We start from the raw sequence: 27,995 nt of genomic DNA, 5'->3' as shown, positions 1-27,995 counted from the left end.
AATAAAACATATCGCGTCCTTGACAGTCTGGCCTAAGTTTTTATTGAATAAAGCATCCGAGGAATCGAGATGGTTCGGTGAGGCTGAGCAGGTCAGCAGTTGGTGCTCCGCAAGGAGGGGACACGGTCGCCCTGGAGAGAGGGCAGGGTGAAACCAGCGAGTCACAGCAGGACGACAGGGCGCTGCCGCAGAAGAAACGGTGATGCCCGCTCGGAGAAACCTGACAACCACGAGTGTAAACAGACAGGAGGGCGCCGCCCACCCGGCCCTTCACTTGCTTTGCCTGGGCACTGCCCCCAGACTCACGCCTCCCGGTCCCACCTCCAGGAGACGAGGCAAAGGCAGAGGCCACCGGCTCCCTCCAATGCCCCTCAGGAGGGGACCCAAGGGAGACCTCCTTAGAGTCAGCTTCTGGGCGGCAAACACTGCACCACAAAACAGTGCACAGCCGAGCCCTCCTGACGGGAACGCCGGGGAAGCTGGCGGTCAGCTCGATCCATCTCAAAATGAGCAGAGACGGGACATGCGCTCTGATGACCCCCGGGCAACGCGTCTGGCTGTGGGAAGCCAACTTGAGGCTGCACCAAATGGGGCCTTTTTCTGATTTAAAAAAAAAAAAAAGCAGCTGAGAAGCTGCCCGCTGGGAGTGGGGCTGCTTGGGCGGTGCCTCCCTAGGGCTCTGCTCCGGGCTGAGGCCTCCAGGCCCCTCTCAGCAGGTCTCCACCCGCCCCACCCCCTGCGACATGATCCGATGTAAAAGGAGCCCCCAGCCCCCAACCCCATCAGAGGAAGGGCTGGCTGAGGACCGACGACGGTGACTCTGACTCTGCACTTGGACAGCTTCTCGCAGCCACGGGCGGCCCCTCCGTCCTCCGACCACCCCAGGAGGGCCCGGCCCACCCGAGGAAGAAGACGCCCCTCCCCAGCACTTATTTCCAACCTTCCAACTCCTTCCTTAACTTTTGAAAGGAAACCCCGTTTGCGAATCTTGCTCTGAGAACTGATCAGGTCCAGGCAAAGCCACCCTGAGCCCCACAGCCATTTTTCTTTAGGGGGCAGGGCCGACGCCGTCTGGGGATGCCCAGGGCTCAGGGGTCCTTCGTGGGCTCTCTTCCCCAGGGGCAGTGCTCCGGGAAGGCTCCAGGCTCCCGTCCTGGAGAGGGAGGAGGCAGAGAGGGAAGGGACGGGCAGGAGAGGCCGGGGTGAAGGGGTCTGCACCCCACACCCCACGTTCTTCTCGCAGCCGGGGACACACAGCATCCACAGGGCTTCACATTTCTGGGTTGTTTCAGTGCCTCCCGGGTGGCCATGACCTCAGGCCAGGTTCCCTCCCCAGTCTCGAATCTGGGCCTGGAGGTACCACTTCTGGGATCCACGTTTCAGCATGTTCAGCACGAGAACAGCTCACGACAGGAAGGCTTGCATCAACCTTGGTCTTTCAAACCCAGCATCACACCTGCTCCAGGTGAGGGGAAGCGGCCTCAGCAGCAGACGGGATTGGGGGTCTCCTGCGGGGCACCGGCCACCTTCGAGGGCCCACTGGCGAGGCCCTGCTCCCCTCTGCGCTTGCCGGCCGTCTCCTGGGATGAGCTCCTGGGGGCCCTGGTGGCACTGGCCCGGACGGACAGGTGATCCCAGCCCCCCTGAAAGGAGAGAGCGGAGTGACCTGGGGTCAAGGGGCAGAGACCATCCTTCTAGACGGTTGGACTCTTGGGGGGCTCTGCCTGGGGCCTCCCACCTGAGAGCCCGCAGGGCTCGGAGCCCCAGGCCAGCACAGCCGCCCCGTGCCCAGCCCTGCTCACCCCGATGCCATAGTCCCAGCCCTGCCCCTTGGGCTCCAGGGGCTGCACACCCGTGCGGCGACACACAGTTCCCCGGCTCAGGCTGTGGCTCCCCTGGACTTTGCTGGCAATGACCCAGACCTGGAATGCAGACCCACTGAAGGCCCGGCCCCACCGCTGCAGGGGGACCGTGGAGACGGTAGTGGGGAGACCAGAGCAGAAACCCGGATCCTCCCCAGTCCCCGGCCCCAGGGCAAGCGCCCACCCCCCGCCCCCGTCACCCCAGACCTGGTCCAGGGGCCCCACGGACACGCGGCGCACATTGTTGGATACGTGTTCCCAGCTGGTGCCCTGCGGGTAGCTGGGTGTGACCCCCTGGCGGTACCACAGGTTCCCTAGGAGAGAAGCGCCGATACCGTGAGGCCCCGAGCGTCGGGATCCACTTCGGGGTCTGCAAGGCCGGGACGTCTGACCACGAGACAGGCGGGCTCTCCCTCTGCATCCCCCCCACTGCCCGGGGCTCCTGCTGACCCACAGCCGGAGAGACCCTGGCCGGAGCCAGCCCTGCCCTCCCACGTTTGCCTCCCCCTCACTTCCGAATTGTCCCGCTGTGCTGGGCTGGCACCCTCCTCTGCTTTCTATGCATGAGAAACCGAGGACAAGGAATTCTTTAAACAATAAAGAGACCTGGTCTGGAATAAAGTCCCTGGGTTCCAGTCCCAATTCCGCCTTTCCTCGCCTTGCTCAGCTGCGACAACAACTACAGGCCATTAAAGGGCACGGGCGGAGCTGGCTGGAGGTGGCACGGGGGACGGGGCAGGGATGGCCTGGGCCGGGCAGGTGAGCTCCGCCAGCCCCAGCTGCCGCGGGGCTCCCGAGTCGCGGGCTTGGGTGGCACCGTCTAGAAGATGCTCCCAGGCCTTGGCACTGGGTCCTCCTCCCGAGGTGCAGGCAGGCCTGAGCACCGGGGGGGGGCTGGTGGCCCCGACCCTGCATGACCTGGGGGAGGGGCCTGCTTGGAGGCTGACCTCAGGCTGGCGGCCTCTCATGGGGCTTAGGAAGGTCTCGTGTTGGGCCTGGGGCGGGCGAGGGGCTGGGCTCATCCCGTCGGCGCGCTCAGGGAACCCCAGACCTCCCCTGGTGACCGCTGGGGATCAGAAACCACTTGCCGTTCTCGTCCAAGGCGAACACCGCTGTGCGCCCCACGGACACCTGTTTCAGTCTCTGTTTGGGAGGAGATGGGATGAGGTACCAGCAGTCGCCTGCGATGGGAGATTGGATTTGGGATGCAGCACCGAAACTGTCACCCCGGTGCTCCTGGAGCACGTGGCCTCCTCTGCAGCTCACAGGGTCGAGCAGGTGCGGCCGGCCTCTGTCCCCAGACTGGCCTGACCACAAGTGTGAGAGGGCCCAGCGCGAGCTGACCCATGTCCTGCTGTCCCTTCGATGCCCCGCCTGCCCAGGGCCCTCCCCAGGGCCCGCCCGAGGCTGTGGCAGCTTCCAGACGGTGGGGCCCGATGGGCCGCTGTCCCGAACAGGGCCAGGAAGGTGCCCGGCCCAGCACGCGGTGGAGACCCAGCCTCAGGGCCACTGTGCGAACCCACTGCCCCTCGTGGAGGCTGGCGATGCGCCAACCACCACCCACCCGTCGGTCCATCCATCCCCGTGCCGGACACTGCCCAGAAGTCCAGCCAAGAACAAGCCTGCACGGCCTGCACTCCCGGAGGGCAGCCAGGGTGGACACTGTGGATGGGCTGTGCAGGGTGCCCAGGGCTGTCCCCGAGGGGCAGGAGGCCAAGGATGGTGAAGGGCAGCCCCATCGCCAGGTGACCACCCCTGGGTCAGTCCCAGCGGAGGGGGATGGCCTCGGGGGAGCCCAGCACGGCCCCCGCGCCTGGTCCACAGGTGTGTTCGGTAAATGCTTGTTGAACTACACGGAGACCCGTCAGCCGGCTTCCCCGGAAGCGGAAGCAGCTCCAGCTGCCCCCTGGCGCCCGTCACAACATGGCAGCGGTGGCGGCAGGTGGGGATCCCCCCGAGGGGTGGCACTCACCAGCCGGCTTGGACGGGGACACGGAGCCACGGTAGAAGGCGGAACCGTCCCTGGCCACGGCCCACACCTGGTAGCAGCCCCCGATGGAGACGGAGGCGAAGGGCTGGTCGGTGCCCACGTGCAGCCAGGAGGAGCCCTGCAGGCGGGGAGGAGGGACACTCAGGGCGGCCGGGCCCCGCCTCTGTCACCCTCCCGGGCTCCGGGAGCTGGCGGCTCCTCACGCCAACCTCGTCCTCAGCTCCAACTGCCCGCAGGGCTTGGCGACCCCTCGGGCCACGAGCGGTGTCCACCGGTCCCAGGGAACGTCCTGGGCAGAGGCCTGGGGAGGCCTGATCCCTGCCCGACTCCACCAAAGAGTCCTATCTCGGTAAGAATCCGCCAGAGCTTCAAGAGGGCTGGCAGGTGGGCAGGTGGGCAGGCCCTGGGTCCCACCAGGTGCTCACCGCGGGGTTGAGCTCGCACACACCCAGACGGCACAACACGTCCCCCTTGTCACTGACGGCCCAGAGCGCGATGCCGGGCCCGCTCCCGTGGGCACCCGGGATCTCCGGAATGATGGACACGTCCCCCAGGGCGATGGGGGCCACCTCCAGCCAGGGCCCGCTGGTCACCAGCTTGCACTTTCTGTGCGGCAGGAAGAGAGCAAAGCCCCGGGGCACCCTGATGCCGCCGTGAGCCTCAGGGCCGTCTGCTCAGGACAGAAGGGAGCAGCCAGGCCCCTGGCCCTGGGGAGGGCGGGGGCCGCAACTTCCGACCCCCCGGAGGAGCCGGTGGGCACCACCCTTGACGCCGTCCGCCCCTGCCTGGCCTCCACCCCCCAGCCAGGCCTTCCTCCCGTCCTGCGGGTCCTGTAGAGCCTGCCAACATTTCTCTTGTTTGTTCTTGAAAACAAACTCTTCAGAAACAGCACTGGGAGCCCGGGGGCACTTCCTGGGCTGACATTTACTTTGATCCTCTTTTCTCCTCCCCCCTCTAACCTCCCCTTTATTTCCACAGGGACTGAGGCCGAGGCAGGGAGGGTCATGGCGGCACCCCCCAGTTACCTCCCTCCTTACCTGGTCCAGCACCTTCTCCTGACGAAATCCTTCATGGTTTTGTGCCCGTGGTACAAGCTGCAGAGGAAGAAGCTGACGTTGAGATCATGCCGTGGAAGTTTCTGGAAGGTGACGCTGCACGCACATCCCTTTCCCCAGGAGTTACAGAGCCCGGCCCTCAGTGTGAGCTGAGGCGGGGCTCGGGGGCAGCAGGTAAGGGAGGACACCATCCTCCTGCTTCAGATGCCTCTGGCCCCGCCCGGGCCTCCCTGCGGGGTCTCCCTGGGGCTGGCAGCTGCCCAGCTTGGGGGTGGGTTCTAGCTAAGGGGCCTCTGAGCCCTCCCCACCCCCAGGCGCCATCAGAGCCCTTCTGGGGAGCAGTCAAGCTCAGGGCCCGAGGCCAAAGCGGGGGGGATCAGTCCAGGATAAACCAGCCTGGGTTTGCTCAGAAGCCAGGCTCAGGCCCTGGCTCAGTCTGGCCCGGCTCCATCCTCCATCTGGACATGAACTGTGTACCGTGAAGGGCCTGCACTGCCGGGCAGGGGGCAGGGACTCTGCCTGGCTGACCAGGCCTGACACTCGGGGTCCCAGCCCCCTCCCCACGCAGAGAGAGACATGCTTACGCAGGGAAGTCGCTGGCGTACTGCCACCCCTCCTGGTCTGTGCCCCCAGGGACGCTGAAATCCACGAACCAGTCAGAAACCTGGGGGACGGGTGGGTCAGTGCGGGCGGACACCCCCCACTGCAGCCCCCGCCCCGCCCCAGCCCGGAGCTTACCCAGGCCCACTGCAGGGACGGGGGCTTCGTGCTGGCCTTGGTGCACTCCTGCAGGCCCGTGGCGTCACTCCACATGTACCGGTCAGTGGGCAGACCCCTGTGCAGGACAACAGGGCCGAGGTGACGCCAGAGAGAGGGGAGAACGGCCCCCCCGCCCAGGCCCCTGGGACGGCTGCATCTCTGGAGGGGTGAGGGGGCGGAAACAGGATGGCCCCAGGGCGGCGACAGCAACGGGGGGACCCCACATCACACGGGGGCCAGGCGCCAACCAACCACAGCCAGGCCACCCCCCCGAGGAACCCCACACCTCGTTCTCTCGTGATGTGGGTCATTGTGTCCCGAAAAGACGTTGAAGCCCTAACCCCAGTGCCTATGAGTGTGACCTCATTTGGAAATAGAGTCTTTGCAGAGAATCAAGTTGAGATGAAATGGTTATTGAGCGGGCCCTAATCCACTATGACAGCGTCCTTACAAAACGGGGACATCTGGACCCAAGTTTCCCAAATTGGGAAGACGACGTGAAGACAAGGAGAAGGCCATGTGACAACTGAGTCACCAGACAAGGAACACCGGAGGCCCCCGGAAGCCAGGAGAGAGGCCGGAACAGATGCTCCCCAGGGCCCTCAGGAGGAAGCGAGCCTGCTGACACCTGATCGCAGACTCCGCGGCCTCCAGAACGGAGAGAATAAACGTCTGCTGTTTAAGCTGCTCAGCCGGTGGTGTTTTGTTACAGCAGCCCCGGCTGACTGATACACTCCCAGCAACACACAGCGCACGGTGGTCTCCGCGGGCGGCTGTGGCCCTGGCTTTGCACTCTCTACACGGGCTGGGGAGCCCGGCGCTGCTTTTCTTCTCCCGAGGACCAAGTAGGGAGTGAGGAGGAAGGGGAGAGGCAAGCAGGTCAGCATCCCGTGTGGACCCTACACACAGCCGGGGTGGAGGCTTCCAGAACACGTGCAGGCAACGTGTATCAGCTCCCTTAGAAGGGCTCAAACCCTGAGTTACTGGGGTGAACAGAGAGACTCACAAATATTTACACACGAGGAAATCCTTTAAACTGTCCAGACGACAGCAAAAGGTCACGAACGGTCTACACGTCCAAGACCGAGGAGAGGTGAGATAAGCCAGGTCCACCCTCGGGGATCAAACTGGGAGGCTGTCACAGGCCATCTGTACATGTCTGACTGTCCCCCTGCCACCAGCAAACGCAGGCACACTGGGGACGGGCAGGGGGAAACACACCAAAATGCTGATAGTGGCTACTATTTTTGGTTGGTGGGATTAGAGTTTATTCTTCATGTTATTTGAAATCTCTTCCTTTCATCAATTTTGAAAAAACAAAGGAAATTTAAAAGTTTGTGCCATTTATCATAGACTCAAAAATATGAAATACCATTTATAAAAGATGTCAAGACCCCGTTATAGAAAATCACAAAACCTTATTAAGAAGAAATTAAAGATCTGCATAAATGGAGGTATAAACTGCATCCAGATTTTGGAGATTTAGGAACGTGAGATAACGTTTCTACCCAAACTGACCTACAGATCCAAGGCCATCCTGACCAAGACCCCAAGAGCTTTTGAGGACTGCTTCTGAAATTCATCTAGAACTGATCCAGGAAGAGCCAAAGCTAGATGAAGAAGATGAGAGGCTTTGACAACTTCCCATAAAGGGACGGCAGCTGGAACAATGTAGGGTTAGCACAAGGATGCCCAAGGCTGCACGGAAGAGAAGGGCTTGGGAACGGCCACTGCCCACATGGACACTGGAGTTAAGGCAGAGGTGGCCACTGTGATACAAGGGGGAAGGACCGTCTTTTCAATAAATGGTGTGGGTCACTGGAGAGTAAAAAACCAAAAACACTTGACCCCTACCTCACCCTATATACCAAGTAGTTCAGGCCAGGGGGTTCTAGACCTAAATGGACAAGACAGAGGAATAAAGCTTCCAGAACAGGGTGGACAAAACATACCCCACAGGCCTAATCAGGACTGTTTCAGCACAGCCTACAAAGTAAGGGTGGTTTTTACATTTTTAAATGGTTGAAAAAAATTCGAAGAAGGATAACGCTTTGTGACACGTGAAAATTCTGTGCAATTCAAACTTGTGTCCAGGTATAACGTCTTATTGGGACACAGCAATGCTCATTCATTTACGTGGCTGCTTTCAAGCGGCAGCTGCAGAGTGAGTCACTGTGACAGAGACCCTAAGGCCCACCACACCTGAACTATTTCCTATCTGGTCCTTTATAGAAAAAGTTTGCTGACTGCTGTTCCAGAGACAGAAGGATGTATTAATCCCCTTGGGGTTAATGAGATTTCTTAAGAGGTTTTTTTAAAGGCTTTAGAGGTTTTATTTTTCTTTTATGTAAAGAAAAGGATGATCAACAGGACTACATTTAATAATTAAGTCACCACTAACAGGGTGAAAAGCAAGCTGCAGAACAGGAGAAGTAACAGAAAAAGGGCTCACACCTTCATATGTAAAGAGCACTGGCAAATCAAGGAAAAGAGATCATCCGACCAAAACATGGGATAAGGACTCGAAGGGGCATTTCACAAAGGAGGGTATCCAAGTGCCAGTACATGTATGAAAGGTGCTCTGTCCCATTAGCCCCCAGGAAACGGAAACTGGAAACAGGAGATATTACTACACACTCACCAGTGTGGCTAAAACATAAGAAACCAGCAAAGATGTGGGGCATGCCCTGCCTGTGAGAGTGTGGACAGGTCCACCCACTGCAGAGAACTGGCTGTTCCAACACCAACTGGGAGGACTGCAACACCACTCAGCCCCCACAAGGTAAAGGGCATGGTCCCCAGCAAGACTGCCCCCACTTCAGATACCAGCCATACTGCACTTCTGACCAACTGGCTACAAATTGGGGGTGGTTCTCATTACCTCCTCGGGTTTGATAATTTGCTAGAACGACTCAGGGAACTCAGGAAAGCTCTCTACTTAGGATCGTAGTTTTACTATACAGGATGTGAAATGGGACCAGTCGAAAGAAGAGACCCACAGGGCCAAGTCTGGGAGGGGCCCCAGCGCAGAGCTTGGATGAGGCTCAAGTTTGAGAACCGCTGTTCTGGCCGGCCGAAACCCCTGCAGCGGCTTTAAGAGCTAAGAAATACCACAACTCGCTTACTTTCTAAAACGAACGAACCAAATACCCCAGGACAGGGTATGAGAAATACGTTTCTGTGCTGAGTGGGCGGGAAATAAATAGCTGCATACAATCTAGATTTTCTAGAGTGTCCCGCTTCTGGACCAAACACAACGTATTGACTGTCTTGTCCCAAAGCCTCACATTTGGAGAATTAAAATAATTTCGGTGGAGGGTGTGATGTTCTCAGCAGCTTCAGTGAAGCAAAACTTTTTAAGAAAGTTCAGTAACCACCCCACTCAAAAAAAAGCACCAGAGGGGATGGGGAGGGAGGTGGCGATGTTCTATTTCGTGACCCGGATAGCGATTACGCTGGTGTTTGAGCTGTGAAAACTCGATGATATATGTGGGCATGTCAACATATTTAGATACATCTCACCGTATGTACATGTATGTGTATGTTTCATGCACTGTATGTGTGTTATGCTCCTAGTAAGTGAGTTTTTAAAATACGCATTATACTTTAAGGGAGAAAATCCTGTAAGCAGTAAGATCCAGTTAGTTCCACATCTGGGGCCAGATGCCAGCTCTCCCGCTACAGCAGATGCGCCCGTTCAGCTCGGTCCTGTTTCCGCGGGCGCCCGACTGGCTCACCTGCTGGTGTAGCCCGTGACAGGGTTCCAGCGCTGGTTCTCATAGATGTAGACACACTTTACGTCCGACTGCGTGTAGATGTTGCTGGTACTGCTGGCCAGGCCTGGGGGTGGAGAGGAGGATGCTGGACCCAGGCCGCACCTGCCCGCCCGACTAGGTGAGAGCAGGCGGGAGGAGAGGGCCGAGAGGAGTTCACAGGCTGGCTGAGCTTATCTCACAGGCCGGCTGAGCTTATCTCCCAGGGGCTGGCCGGCTTGGGTTTCCCTCCTCTGGGATTATCCTGGGGTTGCATGCCCTGGGTGAGAAGAATCTGACACTCCTCCACCTCATGCCCTGTTCTCGCCTGCTCCTCTTCCCCCACCTTCCAGCCCACTTACCTGGCACTGGGCAGGTGTGAGGCCCACCCAGCTCATTCCTTACTAACAAAGGTGCCTTGGACCCCTCATGTAACCCCATGAGCCCCACTTTCCTCATCTGTAAGATGGGGACAAAAGTAATTCCTGCCTCACAAACAGGGAAGCTGTTAAACCTGCACGGATGTGCGTTCCTGGGGTCTCAGTGGACCACAGTTCTACAGGATTAGCCACCTCCACTGTGGGGCGTGTGGGCTGTGGCATGGAATGTCCCACTTCGGTGTTTGTTTCTGCCTCCGTTTACCAGTAGGAGACACAGGGACCCTACCTCCAGAACTCGGGGAGCCCCCAGGGGTTCAGCAAGCTCTCGTCCCCTAAGGCACGACCCATCTAAAGGGGAGCTGGAATCTGGGCCTGGGAATCAGGAGACTGGCCCTGGCGGCTGTCTTTCTAGAACCTTCACGGCCTCCAGCTCAGCAGTGGGTGCCCAGGAAGGCCCATTGGGGGCGAGGCCTGGTCTCTGGGCTCTCACGCTTTGTGCGTTGGCCCCGGGATTTGGAGGTTGGCAGTGGTGAAGGTCACCTGTCAGCCAGCTGTCAGCTGAGCGTCAGTACTGGCGCAGCGGCTCTGGCTCCGGCATGGGGCGGGGAAGCCAGCCAGGGATTAGAGGGGGGACCGGCCCATGCGGGAGGCTGGGGGCAGGGCTGGGGGAGCCGGTCCTGCCACCCTCACCTTGGAAGCAGCCTCCGCCGTAGCCACCCGTGTACACCCAGGCCGTGTGGTCGTAGCCGATGCCCCACACCACGCCCCGGCTGTTGGCCTCCACCACCCGCAGGTGGCCTCCCATTTGCCGCCAGAACCTGGAGATGAGGAGGGAGGGGGAGGAGGGGAGAAACCATCCTGAAGGGCTTTCCAGCAGCTACCCCGCTGCTCCGTGGCCTCCTGGGACGTCCTGCTTTACTCACCTTCGGCCTCCAATGACAGACTCTATGGAGCACAAGGGAACCCGCCTGGCTTCCCACTGGGAATTAACCAGCTAAGGCGAACCCTGAGCTGGTGCAGGAGCCGGTCAGGCCCCCAGCGAGCGGGGGCTTCAAGAGCCCCTGATCCCTGGAGTTACGCAGACGGGAGCGAGGTCAGCAGCCTGAGTGCCCCCTGCCCCCTGGGGTCTGGGACGGGCGTGTCACGCCAGACCAGGATGAGCCACCACTCGGGCCAGCACGGCCTCCTGGAGTGCAGGGTGCAGCTGCCACCTGGGGCACGCTCCTGCGGGCGGAGGCCCTGCCACTGTCCAGAGGCAACTCGTCCGACTGGGCGCCGGGCACACAGGGCCGCCAAGAGCGGACGAGCGAAGGGCGGACAGACATCCCCTCTCCCTCCTGTGCAGGGCCTCCCAGCCTCACCCACATCCCCCTGGTCCTCATGGGCTCTGGGTGACCTTCTGGGCCAGGGCCCCAGCTCCGTCAGGCGCAGCCAACTCACATCTGGTCACAGGGCAGCCAGCGCTCGGGGGCCTCGAGGTCTGGGCTGGGCTCGCTCACGAAGATGTCCCCCTTGCAGGTGACGGACCAGATGGCCTGCGGGGAGGGGCGGCCGTGCACCCTCCGGCTCTCGCAGCAGCACAGGTTGAGCAGGGCGAGCTGGCGCGGGGAGGGGGCCGGTCAGCGAGGCCGGGCGGCCCAAGCCCGAGGCTCCCTCACCCCCGCCCGCGGGACCCCCGCCTGCTCACCCAGTCGCTCATGTCCTGCTCGGTGGCAGCGGCCAGGCGCACAGGCCACCTCTGCCGCGTCCTCTCGGGGGTGTACACGGCGAAGGAGTGCTTGGCCTCATTGAGCACGGGGACCAGCGCCGTCACCTCGTTGAGGAACACGTGGAGGTACTGTCGGCAGAGGACAGGCAGCAGGGCCGTCACCGGGGAACCCGCGGGGCTGGGGGTGCCGCGGGCCCCTGGGTGGCGCCCCCGTGTGCTGTGGCGACAGGGACGGCTGGGTCACCCCGATTCGAGAGCCGACCCCTGGGGGTCCCGGGCCTACGGGGTTTAGTGGTGGGTGGGCAGGTTCTAATGGGGAGGCCTTGCTCGTGAGCAAGAGCCTTAGTGATGTTTTCGATGTGGACGAGGGCATTTAGAGCCAGACTGACTGGGTTCAAACCCCAGCCCCGGAGGGGGCGGTTCTGTCTCCAGAGCCCGGTTGCTTATCTGGAACCCGAGGGCCCGTCAGCGCTGCTGGGGGTGAGGCCAGCACACACCTGCCGGCCACTGCCCGGTGCTGCCACCGCGGACGGGTGCTTGGGAGACGCCACACGCTGTCCTGGGCCAAGCACCTCGGGGCCCGTGTCCCGTGCCCACTCCTGCACCCCGGCTCTGCAACCCCTCCCCTGGGACACCCCAGCCCCCTGTACCTCCCCTCCCCTACACACCCAACCCGGCACCTCCCCCTCCCCTACACACCCCCCCTGCACCTCCCCCTCCCCTACACACCCCACCCCTGCACCTCCCCCCTCCCCTACACACCCCACACCCCTGCACCTCCCCCTCCCCTACACCAACCCGGCACCTCCCCCTCCCCTACACACCCCACCCCTGCACCTCCCCCCTCCCCTACACACCCCACCCCTGCACCTCCCCCCTCCCCTACACACCCCACCCCTGCACCTCCCCGCTCCCCTACACACCCCACACCCCTGCACCTCCCCCTCCCCTACACACCCCACCCCTGCACCTCCCCCCCTCCCCTACACACCCCACCCTTGCACCTCCCCCCTCCCCTACACACCCAACCTGGCACCTCCCCCTCCCCTACACACCCCCCCCGCACCTCCCCCTCCCCTACACACCCCACCCCTGCACCTCCCCCTCCCCTACACACCCCACCCCTGCACCTCCCCCCTCCCCTACACACCCCACCCCTGCACCTCCCCCCTCCCCTACACACCCCACCCCCCTTCACCACCACCCCCACCCCGGCACCTCCCCTATGGCGCCCCCACCCACCTTCTTCTCCTCGTGGACCACGTAGTAGATGAAAAGGATGCTGTCCCGAACTCCATCGTGGCCCGTGAACTGTTCCAGGGCCACACGGACGTCCACCCACTTGTGGGGTTTCCAGTCGCACCACCACTGCAGGGCCCCCGTCTTCACCCACACCGACTGCAGCACAGCGGGACGGTGGGACGGGGTCACAGGCAGGCCCTGGGGCGCCACACTCCGGCCCAGTCCCCGGCACCCCGGGGCCACTCTGCTCCCTTCACTGCCACACTGGGGGCTCCTGCCCGGCCCTCCCGGCTCCCCCCCTTCACCCTAAGGACAGAAGTGATGCCACCAGACACCCGCCAGGTGCCAGGCCCTGAACCAGTGAATTCTATGATTCTCAAACAGTCTGTGGGATCGGCACCGTTAGCCCATGCTCTGGATAGGGAAACTGAGGCCCGGGAGGTTCTGTGCCTGGCCCGATGTCAGAGTGAGTCAGCGGCAAAGCCGGGACCCACACCCCCCGCGACGCGGCCAGGTCCTGTGTGCCTACGACGCAGCGGGGCCTGCACGGAGTTCCTGAGGGCAAGTGAATCAACAAAGGGACTCATCTCTTCATCTTTGATTCTCCACGGGCCTGGAGGGGCCGGCTTCCCATCCGAGATGGACAGACAGGAGGCTGGCTGCCTCCATCTGTGTCCCTCCCGCCTCACCTCAGGGCTGGCCTGCAGCGGGCACCCGATGGACGTGTGCTGGGGAACGTGCCCCCCGGGCACTGCCCACCTGCTCCACGGCCTGCTCGTAGTGTCGGAAGTTCTCCAGCTCCCGCTGGGTCCTCTCGGTGAGCTGCTGGAAGATCTGCTTCCGCCAGGCGGCCGTCTGGGCCGGCGTGATGGGCAGCGAGAGCATCTGCATGGAGGCGGGCAGGCCTGCGGGCCGGTCGGAGCCTCAGGGCTGGGCAGCAGGCCAGGCCTCTCTGCTCTTTTCTTCACCAGCCCTTTCTTTCTGGAAAGCTACCATCTCTGTAAAATGTCCCGTGAGCCCTCCCTCCCATCATTCACCCGGATGGGAAAGCTGATGTCCCCCAGGTCAGCCTAGAATGGCCACCACTGCTGGGACAGGGGGAGGGAAGGGGCTCCAGGCCCACGCCCTTCCTTCTGACGGCCTGGGCTGGTATTGGAAGGCTCCAGAAAGACGGGCTGTGCACAGTGGGGGCATCAGGCCTGCTCCACCTCCCCTGGGGCACCCTCTGGGGCGCTGGGCCGCTGCCCTTACCCGAGTGGGCGGTGAACCACTTGAGCGTGGTGTGGGCCTCCACGGCACAGCCTCCTCCGGACACCCAGGCCCACAGCGCGTGGCAGTCGGTGCTGTCGGGCTCCTCCAGGCCCAGCGGGAGAAGTGCCAGCGAGGAGAGGTTGGTGGCCTCGGGAAAGTCAGCGGCCGCATGGCTGGGCCCTTTCTTGGGCTCCTTCAGGTCGATGTTGGTCCAGGGCAGCTCGGCCGGGGTGGAGGCAGGGCCGGCGACCTCCACATCACGCTCAGGGTCAGGCCCAGGTCTCTCGGCCTCCGAGTCGCTTGGCACACGGGACTCGCCACCACCCCTCACCTCGTCGCCAAAGAAGCAGCCAGCGCTGGAAGGAGAGGGGCAGACCCGTGATTCCCTCGGGGGAGGACCACGTGCTGTGTGACCCCCGGCCAAGTCACGGCCTCTCTGTGCCACACACACCAATACCTACTCCCCAGGGAGCTGGAACCCCTGGGAACTTTTTTTTTTTTTTTTTAATTTTTGGCTGCGTTGGGTCTTCATTGCTGCGTTCGGGCTTTCTCTAGTTGCGGCGAGAGGGGGCTACTCTTCGTTGTGGCGTGTGGGCTTCTCATTGTAGTGGCTTCTCGTTGCAGAGCACGGGCTCTAGGTGCGTGGGCTTCAGTAGCTGTGGCACGAGGGCTCAGTAGTTGCGGCTCGCGGGCTCTAGAGCGCAGGCTCAGTAGTTGTGGTGCACGGGCTTAGTTGCTCCGCGGCATGTGGGATCTTCCCGGACAAGGGCTCAAACCTGTGTCCCCGGCGTTGGCAGGTGGATTCTTAACCACTGCGCCACCAGGGAAGTCCCACCCTCAGGAACTCTGAAAGGTCCCCAGGCCACACCCAGACCAACCAAATCAATGTTAGGCGGAGATCTGGCAGTATTATTATTTGTTATCGTAAAATACGTGTGATGTAAAATGTACCATTTAAAATTGTAAAATGCAGTGGCGTTAAGTACATTCACAATGTTGTGCAACCACTACCAACTTCCAGAACCTTCTCATCACCCCAAACAGAAACCCTGTACCCATTAAGGAGTCACTCTCTAGCCTACCCTTTTCCCCCAACCTCCTGGCAACCACTAATTTGCTTTCTGTCTCCATGGATTCGCCTATTCTGGACACTTCATATAAACGGCATCGTACACTATGTGACCTTTTGTGACTCACTGCTGTCACTTAGTGTAAGATGTCAGGAGTCATCCGTGCTGTAGCACGTGTCAACACTTCATTCCCTTGTATTGCTAAATAATATTCCATTGTATGGATACGCTATGTTTTATTCATCCATTGATGGACATTTGAATTGTTTCCACGTTTCAGCTATTGTGAATAGTGCTTCTTTTAATATTCATGTTCAAATTTTTGTTCGAACATGTTTTCGGTTCTTCTGCATATCTATCTAGAAGTGAAATTGCTGGGTCCTATGGTGACTCTATCTTTAACTTCTTGAGGAACTGCCAGACTATTTTCTAAAGTGGCTGCCCCATTTTACACCCCACCAGCAGTGCAGGGGAGTTCTAATTTCTCCACATCTTGTCAACACTTGTTACTGTCTCCTTTTGATTACAGCTATTCTGGTGGGTGTGAAGTGGTATCTCATGTGGGTTTTTTTTTTTTTTAATGTGGTTTTGTTTGCATTTCCCTCACGTCCCACAACGCTGAGCATCTTTTCCTGTGCTTGTTGGCCACTCGTATCTCTACTTTGGAGAAATGTCTATTCAAGTCCTTTGCTCTTCTGAGTTGAGTTGTTTTATTTTTCTGTTTTTGAGTTGCAAGAGCCCTTTATATATTCTAGATAACAGACCTTGTTAAATATATGATTTGCCACTATTTTCTCCCATTCTGTGGGTTGTCTTTTCATTTTCTTGATAGTGTCCGTTGATGTACAAAATTTTAAAATTTTGATGAAGTCTGATTTATCTATGTTTTCTTTAGTTTCTTGTGCTTTGGGTGTCATATTTAAGAAGCCACTGCCAGTATATGTATAGCTGATTCACTTTGTTATAAAGCAGAAACTAACACACCACTGTAAAGGGATTATACTCCAATAAAGATGTTAAAAAAAAAAATATATATATATATATATATATATATAAAAAGAAGCCACTGCCAAGCCTAAGGTCATGAAGATCTGGCGTCAGTGGTTCTGGAAATTCTCAGCTGATTCCAATGTGCTGTTCCCTTTGAGAACGACCAGCTGAAGAGCCTAAACCCTCAGGTGAATGTGAGCAAACCCTGCCTGGCCAGCCTCCGGGCATCTCTAGGCTGACGGTGCAGCTGAGCGCTGACCACCAAGCTGGGGGAGCAGGGGCTGTAGACCAGCGTCTGAGGAGGGCCCAAGCTGCAAATGGATGGCGGCCGGCTGCAGAGTGCTGTGCCGAGGGCCCTGGGCCCCATGACCGGGCAGGTGAGCGCTGGGGGCGTCCCCAGCTGAGACGCTAAGTCGCCTGCCTGCGTTCTAAGGGCCAGTGGACAGGGCTGGGACGGGTCCACACGCTCTAACCCCTGGGATCTCAAGGCGTGGTCCCCAGAACTGCAGCAGGAGCACACCTGGGACCTTGCAAGACATGCGAAATCTCAAAAAAGTAGCTCTGGGGGCGGGGCGTGGAGATCCTCGGGAACGAGTTCTCCAGGTGATTCTGGGGCGCGTCTTAGTTCAGGGCCTCTTCTCCAGGCTAGAAACCCTCCATCTGCTTCTCTGCTGTCCTTTGACACGGGGGCCTGAGCGTCCTCCCCTCAAAGAAGGCTTTTCTCTCCCAGACCTTGAGGCTTCAGGACCAACAGGCCAGCCCTGCTCGGGGACGGCCCCCGGCCCCGACACGGAAGGACATCCTGGCCTCGCCCGGCTGCCACCTCCCGCCTCCTGCCTCCCGAGTGCTGCCCCCGACCTCGGCCGAGCAGGACCCCAGGCACAGGAAGGGAGGAGGCCACGCGGCCGCGGCTCTCGTGGGTCGGGACCTGCTTTTCTCCCGCCTGGGCTGAGGCCGGGCGGCAGCCTCCTCCGACACTGCCCCCCCCACCCCCGGACCGACCCCGCGGAGCCCCACCGCCTGCTCACCTGAGGAGGCTGGACAAGCTGCCCGCGCGTGAGCCGTCACACTCCCGGCCGGCGACGATGGCCTTCCACGTCTTCCCGCTGAGCTCGCTCTGGGTGACGCCGTGACGGAAGTACAAGGCCCGGTCCGTCCAGCCGATGCCCCAGACCTGGGACAGAGAGAGGTGCTGCTGGGGGGGGGGAGGGGGGAGGGGCGGGGGCAGACTGGGGCTCCCTTCCCCTGGGGGGGTGGGGGGAGCCCCCCAGGTCTGGAGGACACGTCTGCAAATGCAGGCAGGGGGTGGGTGGGTGCGCCTGTGTGGGTGGGCTGGGAAGGGGCTGGGGTGGCCGTGAGCTGAGTCCCGGACTCAGATGCAGGACGCGGAGCCCCGAGGGGGCTGGGGGAGGGTGCGGCTCCAAGGTCACGAGGAGCAGGGACCCCAGCCTGACTCCCCGACCTCAGGCAGACTTGGGCCTTTGGGGCAACAGCGTCCAGAGGAGGTGCTGGTGCCGGTGGGCACTGTGCGGGGACATGAAGTCCACCCATGTCCCCATCTTTCCTGTGGCCTTGGTGGGAAGGGAGCTGCTCCCCAAGTGAACCCAGAGGATGGTCCTGGTCCTTTTAAAGATGCAAAATAACCTCCTTGATTCTGACTTCAGTTTTATGGGGAAGGTGGCCGGGCGAGCACTGAGGAAGGAAAGTGTGCTGGGCAGCTGAGGGGCCCAGGGGAGGGGCCTGGGAGCAGCCCCTTGGGAGCCCTGGCCTTGGGGGTGCCTGAAGGCGGAGCCGTGGCCCCAGGTGGCCTGGCTGGGGGTGGCTGCGGCATCTCTGTCACTTGGTTATCGCACGTGGCCTCCGTGCTCAGGCCCATGGGCACCAGCTAGCACCCGCCTCGCCCCTGCCCTTGCGTGCCCAGCTCACCTGGGCAGGTGAGGAGTGTGTGAGGGCACAGGAAAGGCCGGCCCCCCCACCCCCAGGAGGAGCTTTCAAAGCATCGGGAAAGGCGTCACCTTCACACCTTAAGTCTTAAAACCAGCCCAACCGCGTTATCCACCAGAACGAGGCTTTGCTATGGGAACCGTGAAGGTGATGTTTAAAAGATGCTGCTCTTACAGAGTTGGAAGACGCTTTGTCCTTTACTCAGTGATCTGATTTCGCCCCGAAACTTCTCAACAAAACTTTCCAGTCTCCAGGATGAATGTCCCTCCCCAGATCCGTGCTCGCTACCACTGCTCTGAGGGTCCTCGGGGGAGCGACCCAGGACAGTGGGGGCTCCAGGACTTGGGGGAAAGCAGCCCCCTCGGGTGCCCTCGCGGGCCTGGAGTGGGCAGAGGTGCTGGGATGCCCTCCCGTGTCAGCCTCCTGAGTATGCCCAGTGGAAAGGGACGGCGGGAAGCATGGGGGCCCCATTCTGATTCCTCTGCCGCCCCCCCCCACCACCCCTGGGGACCAAGGCTCGGGACCACACACACCTGGTCGTTTAGCCCCACGTTCACCATCATCATTTCTCCAACCATCTCGATCCAGCTGGTGCCGCAGGGGTTGTGAGAGTTGACGCCTCTTCGGAACCAAACCTGGGAAAGTCAGAAATAAACACGCCTCCCTGGAGGGCCACTGAAATAGAAGGGTTTTTTTTTTTAAGGCTTGGGAAGAACAAATGAATAATTTGGTCCTTTGGTTCAGGCCACAGATGAGCACAGCACATTGTTCAGAAAGTATGCCCCTGACGTGGGGTTAGGAAGAGATCATGGGAGCAATGCGAAATCAGCTTATTTCACTGGACTTGCCTCTGATAAAGTCAAAATGACAAGCTCTGGACAGGAGAGAGGGGAGGCATTCATTTAGCTGAGGGTTTCAGAAAATTAGCTTCTGATTATTTGAAATGTTACAGCCTGTTGCGCAATAAATACAGTCATGCTGCACTTTGTACAGGGGCGCAGGCAATGTTTGGGGGGTCACCAAACATCTTGGAGATCACCAGTGACGTCAACAACAGAATACGCGCGGTGCCTGGCTGACACTGGATTTGTTCCAAAGGGTGTAGACCACTCTCCCGAGAACAAAAAACCACAGAACCCTCAATGTTAAACGGAGCCCTTGGACCCAGACCCCAGGGACCCCGTCCTACCTTCCGGTCCTTGGTGACGGCCCAGACGACACCGACTCCTGCGGAGACATGCAGGATTCCGTTTTCAGACGTGGGAGGCTCCACCACGGACCACGAACTTCCTACCCAGCCCCAGAAGACAGTGCAGGTGGCCCCCATCACTGGGAGCTCCGGGGAGAAGGTGGGCGCCCCCACCCTCCTCTCCCACGCAAGGTGCAGGGCTGCCCACCTTTGGGATTGTTCCTGTTGATTCCTTCCCGGACCAAGGCCTGTCCCTCCCAGAGCGACACCCACAGCAGGTCGTGGGGCCCACAGCTGATCTGAACCGCCTCCCCTGGGGTGTCCACCAGGGACCACGATGAGCCTTCAGGGTTGGAGTGGCTGACGTCCTCTCTGTACCACACCTGGGTGGAGAGAGAAACCCAAGGGGAGGGTCAGGCAGGGTCAGGCCAGGGCTCTGTGGCCGGGTTGGCTGCCTGAGCTTGGCTGCATTTGCATCAGCCCGTGCACAGCCCAAGCATGGGGTCTCCAGGGGACCAGGGGTCTCCAGGGGACTGGGGACCAGGGTGCCAGGACTGTCCAGATCTCGCTCACCCTGCCCCCACTGCCATTGGGATTCTCGACCAGATTAGATGACTCCTCCACCCCTGCTAAAAAATGCGACACTGACACCAGTATTTTGGTGGTCCTAGGGGACAGACCTCTTCTGTCGTCTGCTTGTGAGAACTCCAGCCCCAGCCCGGGTGTCCTGCGCCCCCTAGTGGCACAATGCGCTCAGGACACCTGTCTCTAGGGGAAGCCGGGGCCCCAGCGGCTGGATGGGAAAACCCCCAAGCCCCCTTCAAAGGAATGTCTAAAACGTCCACTTCTTTTTCTCCTTAACCTGAAGACAGGGAGCATAATCAAATATTTAAGACTGAGCCACCCGCTCCTATTGTCCAAACTGGCTGATTTCATCTGGAGGGGGCAGCACATTGCTGGCGTGGTCAGGAGGTCTGGGGCCCACGGCCTCCCAACCCTGTCACCTTGCCCTTTTTTTTCTTTTTAAAATTCTTTATTAGTTAGTGGGATTTATTACTCATACTAATTTTATTTGTAAACTTTAAATTCTATGCTATCTGAACAGACTGCCTTAACACTTGTGAATTATGTGACATGATCTCACTTATAATAATGAATAAAACATTTTCAATGATTTAGTACAGACAGAATTTTCCAAGGAAAAAACACAATGGATTGGTTATAAGCCTCCATCATGATCACCATCACTCACAAATGCGTGTGCTATGGGCCCTGTTTGCACATGATGGTTTGCTGGGTGCTTCTTCGAACACCTTATCCAGTGAATAAATCAGCCGCTGGGTCAACTGCCTTCCTGCACTGCAGAACCCGGCCTTGGCAGCCCCGCTTCTGCTACCTGCTGGTTTGGGCCCAACTGTCTGCCCAGCTCCTCCAGGAGCCCCGGGTCCTGATCTCACCTTTTACGGACCACAGGAGTGATGCAGGGCAGCGCTGGCTCACACCTGGCACTGCTCTCAAACCCGTCCTCCCCTCTCTTTGCATCCAGGTGGCGTGGCCCCTCGATGGGGGCTCTGTCTCCGGCCAGCTCCCCACCACCCTTCAGTGTGGCTCAGAGAAAACAACTACGGGTTGACCTAAGCCCAGACCAAGCAGGACCTGAAGGTAAGCCTGATAAAAGCCTGCTGTGACTGCTCCAAAGCCAATCAGAGAATTTTGGTCAATTTGTGTTAAGAGTACTGAACAGTCACGAAGTACGCTCTACAGCCACAGCCGAAGTGTTGGGTCACCTGCACCCAGGCCCATCTATGTCACTGTCACTGCTGCTGTCAGCAGTGGGTTTTATTCCTTTGCTTAGTTCACAAGCTCCCCGAGAAAAGGATCTCCTCTCCTCTCTGAACATCTACCCACCCACACAGCTACCCCCACCCACCCATCCAAACAGCCATCCATCCATCCACCCACCTCTCCACTCATCAATATGCTTATCCACCAACCCACCTGCTCATCCATCCGACCAACCATCCATCCATCTATCCATCCCCCTATGCATTCATCCACATAACCATCCATGCATTTATCCATCCACCCACCCATACACACACACACACACACACACGCACGCACACACACGCACACACATGCACATCTATACCCCTATCCATCCATCTACTTATTCATCCATCCTCCTACCCACCCCCCCATCCACAATACTACTGGAGACCACCATTTGGGAGGCACCACAAGGCAGCGGGCAGGGAGCTGAGATTCTATCTCAGGAGCCAGTATTGATGCTCTCTGAGCCCAGGGTGGACACGGTCAGTGCTCCCGGGGCTCAGAGGAGGGACAGGCCAGGACCAGCCATGCGGTGGGAGGTCAGAGGCTTCTGGGAGGAACAGGACCCCGTGGGTCCCCAGGAAAGCAGGATTCACAGGAGGGGGACTCTGTGGGGACCCCGGTAACAGGCTGACTGCTCAGGGCAGCCCCAGCTGCGGGGACAGGAGGCGAGGAGGTCCCGGGGAGAGACCTCCTCCCCGCTCCACCTCTGGGAGGACAGCGGACGAAAGCTTCTCTCCTGCCCACTCCCTGAGGCCGGCCTCCTTCAGCCGCCTCCCATGCCAGGCCAGGGGGGCACAGGCCTCACCTTCCCCTGCAGAGACACGGCCCACACGGACAGGCGGCCCACGGGCTCGTCTGTGATCTCCCAACCCCCCACAGAGAGGTCGCTGAAGGGGTCAGGCCACTGCTGGGGGTCATCCTCCGACGGGATCTGAAACGAGGAGGCATGAGGCAGTAGCAGTCAGTGCCTGTGGGCACCTGGGCCAGGAGGTGGCCCTGCTCCCCGCCTGGTGGACACCTGGACGTGCACACTCCCACCCCCGGCTTCCCCTCCGGCCCTCAGCACGCTGCCTTCCGTCCTCCAGCTCGGCCCCAACTGACTTCGCAGGGCCGGCAGCATCAGGACGGAGGGTTCCCAGCCCTGGGCCCCCTCTGCCATGTCGTCCCCCTGTTGGCTGCCAGGCCTGGGCTGCTGTCCCCAAGGAGTCACTCCTGCCCCGGCTCTACAGTGGCCTGACCGCTGTGGCTCCCCCCCGCCCCCGATCACAGAACATGGCCCTGCAGTGGCCGTCACCTTGCTCCCAGGCTGCTCCCAGCCCCAGGGCCAGGCTGGGCTGGCAGCCCCACCTCGCGGCATGGACCCTGCAGAGGGGTCAGGCGAGGGCCTGAGGCCTTCCTCTCGTTCGAGGCCACCTAGGACCCCAGTCCAGGCCTTGCGTCCCTAAGTTGGTTTTTGTGGGTCACTGGAAAAATACAAGAGCCGGAGCGGCTCCCACGCGGGGTGGGGGGCAGGGGAGGAAGACGTGCACAGACTGAGCCTGAGTCTGGGACAGGGCAGCCTGGAGACCAGGTCAAGACAATCCTGTGCTGTCCTGGGCCACGGTCTGGCCCGGCTCCCCAAGCGGCCATCTCGCAAACGAAGGGCCGCCCAGGGCCACAGCCTTCCGAACAGGAGAGCAGGAAAGGCCAGGCCCCGGGGCGGGCATGGCGTCCCCTGAGCAGGGCAGGGAGGGTGGGGCTGAGGGCCGTGTGACCCTCCCCACTACAGGACTGCGCTCTGGGCCCCGCCCCCGGCCACACGCAGGCCCCCGGACCTTGGCCCAGGTGTCCCGGGACTTGTATCTCCTGTACCGGGTCCACCGCCGGCGCCGCACACAGGAATTCCACTTCTTGTCCCTCGTGTACGTGTGGGGGAAGTCAATGGCATATGTCCACCCCTGCAATACCGAGATGGGGGGAGGCTCCGTAAGGCTCTCGAGGAAGGAGGTGAAGGAGCTGGGGAAGGGGGAGCAGGATGGAGGAGGGGCGCGGCCCGAAGCAGCGTCCTCCCCATGGATCCCCTCCGGCAAGCGGGGAGCACGCGGGGCCCAGGCTGAGGTCTGATGCCACGGGGCGCTGGGGAGAGCGCTGGGGGGACGGGCCGAGCCCAAGGCGCTCCCTCCCGCAGGGGGGCCCCGGCGGGACCCGAGTGCACCTACCCCTTTCTCTGTGGGCTCCCCTCCAAAATTCTCGTCCACGTACCAGTCCGACTCCCACTCCCAATGCGGCGAGGGCAGCGCCACCCCATCCAGCGGCCGGTGCTGGAGCCCACTCACGTCGCTCCACGGCCAGCGGTCGCTCGGCAGGAGCGCCTCGCAGAAGCCGCCCACGGGGTTCCAGCGCTGGGGGCCGGAGGCAGAGACCAGCCTTAGGCCTGGTGGCCAGGGCCTCTCCGAGGCCCACGGGGACCTCCTCTCGTCTCCGGGGCGGGAAGGGAGCAGAGGGCCTGGCTCTGCGTCGTGAGCCAGCGGCCCAGCCCGGTCCCAAAGGGCAGAGGACCTGCCGCGCCGAGCAGTGGAGGACACGGCCGTCCTGGGCTCCTGGAACCCGGCCGGAGCCCCGGGCCTGTGCGGACCCGGCCAGCTGCCTGGATAGGGACCCACAGAGGCTCTGGCCTCAATGACTCGGACGCTGCACCACTCGGATCTCAGCAGAATGAAGGAGATGAAGGCGGGAACAGGCCGGAAGCCTGGGGTGCGGGGGCTCTTATCTCCCGGCAAAGCAACCAACCCAGCAACCCCACCGCTCGGGACCCCACCTGATTCTCATAGGCCTCCTCCCGGCAGCGGATGGGGACGTCGCTGGCGCCCACGCGCACGTACACCTGGTTGTCGCAGGCGATGCCCCAGCAGCACGGCGCGGCCGCACTGACCCGCTTGAACTCCAGATGGGCGTCCCTGCACAGCTCCCATTGCTGCCCGGCCGTGGACAGCGTGAACACCCTGCCGAAGAGATCCACCGCCCACAGCTCCGAGCTGGGCATGGCCGCGGCGCTGCGGGAAGACAGCGGCGGGAGGGCGAGGGTCAGCACCCACAGCCGCTCCCGGCCCGGGGCCAGCCGGGCCAGGCAGGCAGCCCGGGCCATGACCGTCTCCTGCCACAGGGGGCTGAGCGGCCCCCCGCAAAGCAGGGCCAGAGCCCAGCTTCAGTCCAGGGCCCTTTTCTGATCTCTGCCTTTCGCCCTTCTCGTAATGGGGATTTTTTTTCTAACACACAAGAAAGTCCAGAGGACAAAACGTGTAACATCCGAATACCTACTGCCCCCAATTTAATGAATGTTATTATTATTGGGTCATAGTTCAGATCTTTCCTGTCTAAAGAAGAAGTGAAAAGTTGTAGATTTAATGAATCCCAAACCTACACGCATCCTGCCCCACAGTGGACAGGGACCCCCTCGTGCTGGTCCCCCTGTGACCGTCCTCTGTGCGTTCGTGAGGCGTCCCCACGGGCCCGGCACCTCCGCCCACCCCCAGAGCCCTGCAGGGTCGCGCAGGAGCCCTCTGGCCGTGTGCATGGCAGGGATGGGAGGGTCCTGTCTCTACCCTCCTTGTGTGACCACCTCCCTCTCTCTCCTTCTGCCATTCTCCACTCCTGTTCCTTCTTCTCTCCTCTTCCTTTCTTCTTTGCAGAGTCACGGCTATGCTCTACCACTGACCCTCCCAACCCCAGGGCTGGCAGTGCTGCTGGGACGTAACTCCTCGAGGCGTGGCAGGGCCACGTGGCCAGGCCCACGGCAGCAAAACAGAGCAGCTGGACGAGGGCGGTGCAGGGAATCCCAGTGAGCAGCTCTGCCGGACAGGGCGTCTCCCACATCCAAGACCCATCACTGCCCCAGGGCGAGACACGGCTTGCCTGGTTCAGAAACCAGAGCTACAGGGAGACAGAGCCTGGGCGCCTGGAGGCCGAGGTCAGGCTGTTCTGCTCCCGAGACCCGCCGGGGCACCAGGGCGCTTCAGAAAGCGTGACGACTGGAATGACAACACGGACGATGGAACGCGTCTGGAAACAGGAGCATCTGCTACGAGCAATTAGGCTCTTTCGGAAAAAAGTGTGTCTTACAAACACTGAGAAGAAAGAGCGTGGGCGAGGAAGGAAGTGACTGAAGGATAAAGAACAGGAAGCAGGGATGTGGGCCAGGCGCCGAGCTTTGGGAAACACCCAGAACAGGAAGTGGAGGAAGACGACGGGGGTGGTGGGCGGGGAGCCTGACCGGCAGAGTGGAGGAGCTTGATCCCTCCACCCGGGGCCCCAACGCCCAGGTCAAACACACGGGAAGTCAGGACGCTAGCCTTCTGAAGCCATTTGAAAACCGGCATCTGTATCCGGGTGCCTGAGATGGGACCCCTGGAAGAGCTGTGGCACCCCCAGATGCCCCTCCACTCCTCCCTGGGCAGGCCTGAGGGTCCACTCTCCCCGCTGCGGCATCTACGCCGTGACTAAGAGTGCCCAGGGCCACGCCGGACCCACACCATCCCGGCCCCACCACTTTCTAGCATGAACAAAAGCCCACTACTGACTAACCTCTCTGTGCCTCGATTTCCTAATCTGTAAAAGGAAGAAAGGAAGACTGACCCAGTTATGTGGTTGTTGTGAGAACTGAATGAGATAACACAGGCACAGAGTTATAATAAAGTGCCCAGTACCCAGCAAGAACTCAATGAGTGTTACTGAAGTCATTTTATTACTTGCCATTTGGTCTCACAAGCTGCCACTTATCTTCTACCTCTTAAAAACAAAAAACTCAAAGCCCTTTCTGGTCAGCCTGACTCTTCAGCCTCTTCACTTCCTCTGCATCTCCCAATGCTCTGCACAAAGTGGGTGTTTGTTCAAAGTTATGGAAAATCACCGCCACCTACATTCACCACACCACCACTCCCTGAGCTAAGATGGAAATATGGCTCCAAGGAAGCTGAATGTCACCAGTTACTTAAGGTTAAAAGTAAGGTCCTAGGAGGTGGATAGATATGTGATAAAGCAAGTACGGTAAACTGTCAAGAGTAGAATCTAGGTGGTGGGTGTGTGGGTGTTTACTGTATAATTCTTTCAACTTGGCTGTATGTTTGACAATCATCATAAATTGTTGGGGAAAAAAAGTAAGATTTTTACATGGGGGAGGGGAGATGTCGGTTCCCATGGTGACATTTTAATATAAATACAGTCTTCAAAGATATTTCTTGGCTCACAGGTCACTGTACAAGTAGCCAGTTAAGTCAGGCTCAGTCTGCATGTTGAGCTCAATGAATGGTGATGTTGAACTTGGATACAATTTCCTCCAGAGAAATGACTAAGCAGATAGACATACTTCAGCCTTCTGGGCAACTACCAGAAGACTCTACTGCAGAGAAAAGATGGGGGGGGGGGGTTATGTTTGCAAATTCCCTTTGGTGTGGAAATCCCGGTATCCGTCACTTCCCACCTAAAGATGACACAAGGTGGACATCCTTGGTCAGCCTCGCCTCCTTTCCATGCCAGCCAGGATGTAGTCCCAAGTTCTCCCAAGCCACTTCCTGGCTGTGAGGTGATGGGGTAACCTGTCCAGGGACATGGGGGTCACTGGATCAGAGGACTCTTGAACGGGAGGTTGGAGCATTAAGTTCCACGATTCTGGGATCTTGGGATCTCTTTGTTTTCTAGGGGTGGAGTGAGGGAGGCAACATCTTCCGAGAAAGCAACCTCCGATTCACCAAGAATTTCTGCACAATGAATTCCAGGTGGACCTTCAGTCATTCTGCTCAGTAGGCCTGCTCACCACCCACAGAGTCATCTACCTTTCTGCTCGGGTTAATTAACAGATCCCTTCAGAGATGTAAAGGTACCCAAGGGAAGGTGGGGGTCGAGGGAGCGTGGAGTGCGGTACGGGGAGGGACACGGTCCCAAGGGAGTGCCTAATGCATTTACTTCCCAGGCCGCCTTAGGACTGCTTCCTGCCCAAGATTTCCTGCGGGTTTTTTTTTTTTTTTATTACACCCTGTCACACCCACCCGCTGAACAAACAGAGAAAACTGGCTACTAAAGCAGCTCACTGCCCGCCAGTTGTGGGAGCTGCTGGAAGGCGACATCAGGGTCTAAAGAGGTGGGAGAAAACAGCAGGACATGCACGCTAGTTGAGTCCTTCCATTCCCACAGGGAAGGAGGTGCCCTGAGCCGGCAGCTCTGAAGATAAACCCCCGGCTCCCATCATCTGGGCGGTCAGCCTGGTTTCGTTCCGGTTCCGTGCCCTTGGGCGACAGGTGGGTCCCCTGCCCGGCCACCAGTAGCATCTCAGCGCCGGGCCCTGACCATCTGCCTGAGCTAATCCCACGCCAAGCAGCTTTGCTCTCACCACTGCCCAGAGGAGGGACAGACGGGCTCCTCGCAGCTCGATCCTCTACACCCGCCAATCACTTCCCAAGTCACTCCAGCGCAAAGGCTGGTGGGGGTGTCACGTTCAGGGGTCGGGGTGGGGGTCCGGGGGCGGCGCCCCGCCGGGTGTGCAGGAAAGAGCACTGGCACAGCCCCTTCCCACCTCGCTGCGCGTGGGGCAAACGCTGCTGCTGCCTCCGCCGCCCCAACCTGTCCGGAGGGGCGGGGGCGCCCGTCCCACCTCCTGGCCGCCGCTGCACTCACCTGGGCCGGCGCCCGGCGTGCGGAGTCGCGGCGATTGCGCCTCTGAGGCCGGGCGAGCGAGCCGGCGCTCCCCCGGGGCCGACGAGCCTGTGGGCAGGAAGCGGCAGCCAGGCCCGCGCCCATTGGCCAGCCTCGCAATAACGCAAACGCCGGAGGCGCGCGATTGGCTGCGGCACGCTGCGTCACCAGCCGGCCTTGGGGTCTCGGCGGGGTCGCGCGCCCGCCCACTTCCGGGGTCTCGAAGAAGTTGAGTTTCGGGCTGCGGTGGTGGGGCGAGCTGCCCGCGCTGCCGGGACCGAGGCGGGCCTGCAGACCGCCCGCC

The 27,995-nt window shown here is 60.2% G+C and overlaps 1 protein-coding gene across 6 annotated transcripts; it reads right to left on the bottom strand.

Moving 5' to 3' along the window:
* Positions 1-19: 19 nt before the first annotated feature.
* TECPR1 (tectonin beta-propeller repeat containing 1) lies at positions 20-27,755 on the bottom strand. 6 transcript variants are annotated; one of them, XR_011070229.1, is made up of 26 exons: positions 27,674-27,755; positions 23,826-24,060; positions 23,227-23,409; positions 22,843-22,965; positions 21,834-21,959; positions 19,401-19,575; positions 19,193-19,293; positions 18,537-18,638; positions 17,088-17,233; positions 14,000-14,355; positions 13,508-13,653; positions 12,749-12,904; positions 11,486-11,635; positions 11,239-11,396; positions 10,489-10,616; positions 9,404-9,506; positions 5,646-5,742; positions 5,492-5,571; positions 4,890-4,946; positions 4,278-4,458; positions 3,835-3,970; positions 2,951-3,043; positions 2,070-2,176; positions 1,803-1,922; positions 322-1,643; positions 20-220 (listed from the first exon to the last, which is right to left on the bottom strand). XR_011070229.1 is itself a non-coding variant. In XM_068523757.1 (26 exons), the coding sequence occupies exons 2-25, from the start codon at positions 24,048-24,050 to the stop codon at positions 1,482-1,484; spliced, it is 3,411 nt and encodes a 1,136-aa protein (XP_068379858.1). In that variant the 5' UTR covers positions 24,051-24,060; positions 27,674-27,755; the 3' UTR covers positions 20-1,153; positions 1,457-1,481. The 6 variants fall into 6 exon arrangements, 5 of the variants coding, with proteins under 5 accessions (XP_068379858.1, XP_068379857.1, XP_068379859.1 ...); XM_068523757.1 differs by having other exon boundaries at positions 20-1,153; positions 1,457-1,643; XM_068523756.1 differs by having other exon boundaries at positions 20-1,643.
* Between the last annotated feature and the right edge of the window lie 240 nt (positions 27,756-27,995).

This window comes from Eschrichtius robustus, chromosome 16 (assembly GCF_028021215.1).
Source record: "Eschrichtius robustus isolate mEscRob2 chromosome 16, mEscRob2.pri, whole genome shotgun sequence".
Taxonomy (NCBI): domain Eukaryota; kingdom Metazoa; phylum Chordata; class Mammalia; order Artiodactyla; family Eschrichtiidae; genus Eschrichtius; species Eschrichtius robustus.
Note: the sequence above shows the minus strand (reverse complement) of the source record. Positions and strands in the feature narration are given on the sequence as shown.